The following is a 3,102-nucleotide window of genomic DNA, read 5'->3' on the forward strand; positions in this document are numbered from 1 at the left end:
GAAATGCTAGCGCAAGCACGTAGGGAGCCACGCCAATCCAATGCAGAGGAAGAAAGAGGAGGGCTAGCATCCCCTCGTGGTATAACGCGAAACGTATTAAACTACAAATTAGTCTAATACACATTCAGTGTATATCTTGTAAACTTTAAAATGCTTATAACACACAGTAATGTGACTAATATTATTGTACTAAATGCGTTTATTTTATAACTTGCTTGTGCCTGTAATGCACTCGGTGGAACGACAAACAAGTGAAAGAAGGCACGACCATGCACCGACCGTATGATCGCGTGAGCCCCAGTTTGTTGACCGCCCATATGGCAACGCCCAAGGGTTGATAGCCACCCAGAGTGAATCTTGATAAACCAATGAAACTGGAGGCGTGCCGACGGACAAACTTTGTCTTGTTACCATTTGTTCTTTCATCTTGGGGTGTCGCCAGAGCTCGTGAAGATCCCGACTTTCGCCTAAACTCGGCGCATCCTGCATAGCACCCCAGGAAGCGATACAAAGTCAGCAATAAACTTCGTCTCATTAGCCAGCTTCTGCACAAATGACTGTGACCTTTGAGGTTCAAACAAGTGAACACAGATAAAGGGAACCCCCAAAGCCTCGATTTCGTGCTTGGAGCTGTCAAATTGGCTCATGAAAGTCACCTTAACCAAGTTGAGGTGCTCTTTTGTCGCACCACTCGAACCACCGAGCGCTTTCACTTCAACATCTACCTTCTTCAGTGTTGGTAGGCTTAGTTTTCTGGATATATCTTCTCTGATAAACGTTCTTGGCTCCCGTTTTCCAGGACCCCTCTTATATTGGAAGAATTGCAGTCACTTAGAGCGCATACTCGGAACATCTGCAGTAATACGTCATTTTCAAATAAATTGCTTGTGGGTGCCTGTGCGGCTGCATGCAAGCTCGGGGTTTGTCGTTCACTCGGTTTCTTCTTGCTAGCGTAGTTGGGGTCACAAACAGCTGTTGCGTGCTTGCCTTTACAGGTCGCCCAACGGCTGTTGCGTCGGCAATCTTTCGAGCGGTGGCCTGTTATCGTGCTCTTGAAACATCTGCCCGACTTGGCCAACAGGCTCTTCTTCTCCTGCAGGCTTATTGTAGAAGTGCACGTTTCCTTAACGTGGTGGGTGAAAGGCAGAAAAAACAAGTACCTTTCATCTTGCTGGATTCGTTGTGCAACACGGAGGTGGTAGGCGTGGCACAGGGCTTCCTGTCGCGCCTTCCATCGTGCGTGTCGCGAACGCAGGAATCCTGGTGACCAATTTTTCACGGGCTTCGACCTCCAGTCGGAGATAATCCAATAGCTGGCGCAGCTGCGTCTCTGCCGACTGGATCTCGTCAGGCTTTTGTAGTAAGCTCTGTTGCTTGTAGTTTTCCATCACGATGTCATTGGGGATCACTTTAGTTAGAATCTCGACGAGCATCGCAGCGTATGAAAGCTCCGATCGTCCAAGAGCCTTGAGACCTCTCACGTTAATATGTACGGTATCCTGGAGGTTCCTCATAGCGGTCACGTCAGTAGAAAACATCACTGGTCTCAGCATTCGAAGATTCTCCAAGTACTTCTGCTCGATGATCCTCACGTTGCCGAAGCGGTTGGTTAGAATTTCAATGGCATCTGCATATGATGCGTCCGTCACTTGAATTCCCTCGATCGCTTTGGTCGCTGGTCCAGCCAAAAGAGTTTTCAAGTAGTGGAAGCGGTCGATGTTCGTTAAACTGGCATTTTCGCGGACGGCGTGCTTGAACATGTCCCAGAAGGGCTGCCACTGTTGCACTGTTCCACTGAAGTGAACCAAGACGAGCTTCGGAAGTCGAGAAGCACCGACAACTGGTGTTGAGGTATCACCGAGGGCACGATGTGCTGAGATCGTACCTGAAGCTGAGGCGTCCCTAGGTGTCGGTAGGCCTCGATCCGCGGTCGTTTGAGACTGAAACTGTTCGATGTGGTGACAGAGAAGCGACAACGTTGCTGCCGCGTTGTCTTCATGATCCGCAACCTTGATGCAGTCTTCGGATGCTTGCTCGTCCGTGAGGTAACCCTCCATCTGTTCGTTGAGCACCCGTAGTCCATCGTTGCAGTTCTTCAGCCTTTCATGCAGCACTCGAAGCACCGGAGCGCTTAACTGACTCGATTCCATAAGTTGGCTTGCCTGGTTTCGGAGACGCGTGTGCAAAGCTCGTTGGGTCGCTCGCTTGCCCTTGACCCGTTCCATCTTCGTTGCCGGCGAAGTCCTTTCGTTGTCGGGTCGCTTAGGTCACAGAGTCCCGGGTTTCTCAGCACCAAAAAAATCTAAAGGTCCCTGGTTCGTTCCCGGGTTTTGGCACCAGAAAATGTAAATCGAAGGAGTCTTCGCAGTAGAAGGGGGGAAGGGGAAGTTTATTTCCCGAAGGACCGTAACAACGCGTCCATACTGGCCATTCGAATCAGTCTAGAAGCGCCCGATCACCAGCGAGCCACTTGCGCTGAGCACGCTAGTCGCCATCGTCGTCCTCGATGGTTTCTGCGCACCTACAGGAATCGCACATCTGGCTTTCGGCCATTTCCATACGATATGAGTAAGCGTTCGTGAACGCCACTCCGAGCCACAAGCGGCACAGCAAGATTGTTTCGCTGCGGGAAAGCCTAGATGGCAGTTGTAGCCGTAGCAAGGGGTCCAACTTATACGTATAATATGGTGGGGTTAAAAAGAAAAATGTAAACCAAAGTACCCCGGCCCGTGCTACTAGGTATAACGGGCTTCCAACTTATACAATCGGAATTGAAGGCACTTGAAATCCAGAAAGCTTGGGATTTTTTGCGTGCAAGCAGACGAAGTTCCTTGGCAGTGTCCGTCCTCGCCAAAGGTGTCCGCGTCTGGGTGTCTTCGTGGGCAGACCAGGTAACCCTGTCAGCAATGTCGTGGCGACGATGCCACAGTGAGCAGGAATCCACTGGAAGACTATGCTGTGTCCTGTTTCCAGAGCATGGTGGTGTACTTCCCTGATGTCGGATATCATCTGCTCGTAAGTTCTGTGATGTAAAGCAGACTTGATACTGTGAAGGGCTGCCTTTGATTCACAAATTACGACCCATTTCTGTGCCGGCTCTTC

The 3,102-nt window shown here is 50.3% G+C and overlaps 1 protein-coding gene across 1 annotated transcript; it reads right to left on the minus strand.

Moving 5' to 3' along the window:
• Nucleotides 1-1,163: 1,163 nt before the first annotated feature.
• LOC119462390 (uncharacterized) lies at nt 1,164-2,225 on the minus strand. Its single transcript, XM_037723735.1, has one exon. The coding sequence runs from the start codon at nt 2,223-2,225 to the stop codon at nt 1,164-1,166; it is 1,062 nt and encodes a 353-aa protein (XP_037579663.1).
• Between the last annotated feature and the right edge of the window lie 877 nt (nt 2,226-3,102).

This window comes from Dermacentor silvarum, chromosome 8, assembly GCF_013339745.2.
Source record: "Dermacentor silvarum isolate Dsil-2018 chromosome 8, BIME_Dsil_1.4, whole genome shotgun sequence".
Classification (NCBI taxonomy): domain Eukaryota; kingdom Metazoa; phylum Arthropoda; class Arachnida; order Ixodida; family Ixodidae; genus Dermacentor; species Dermacentor silvarum.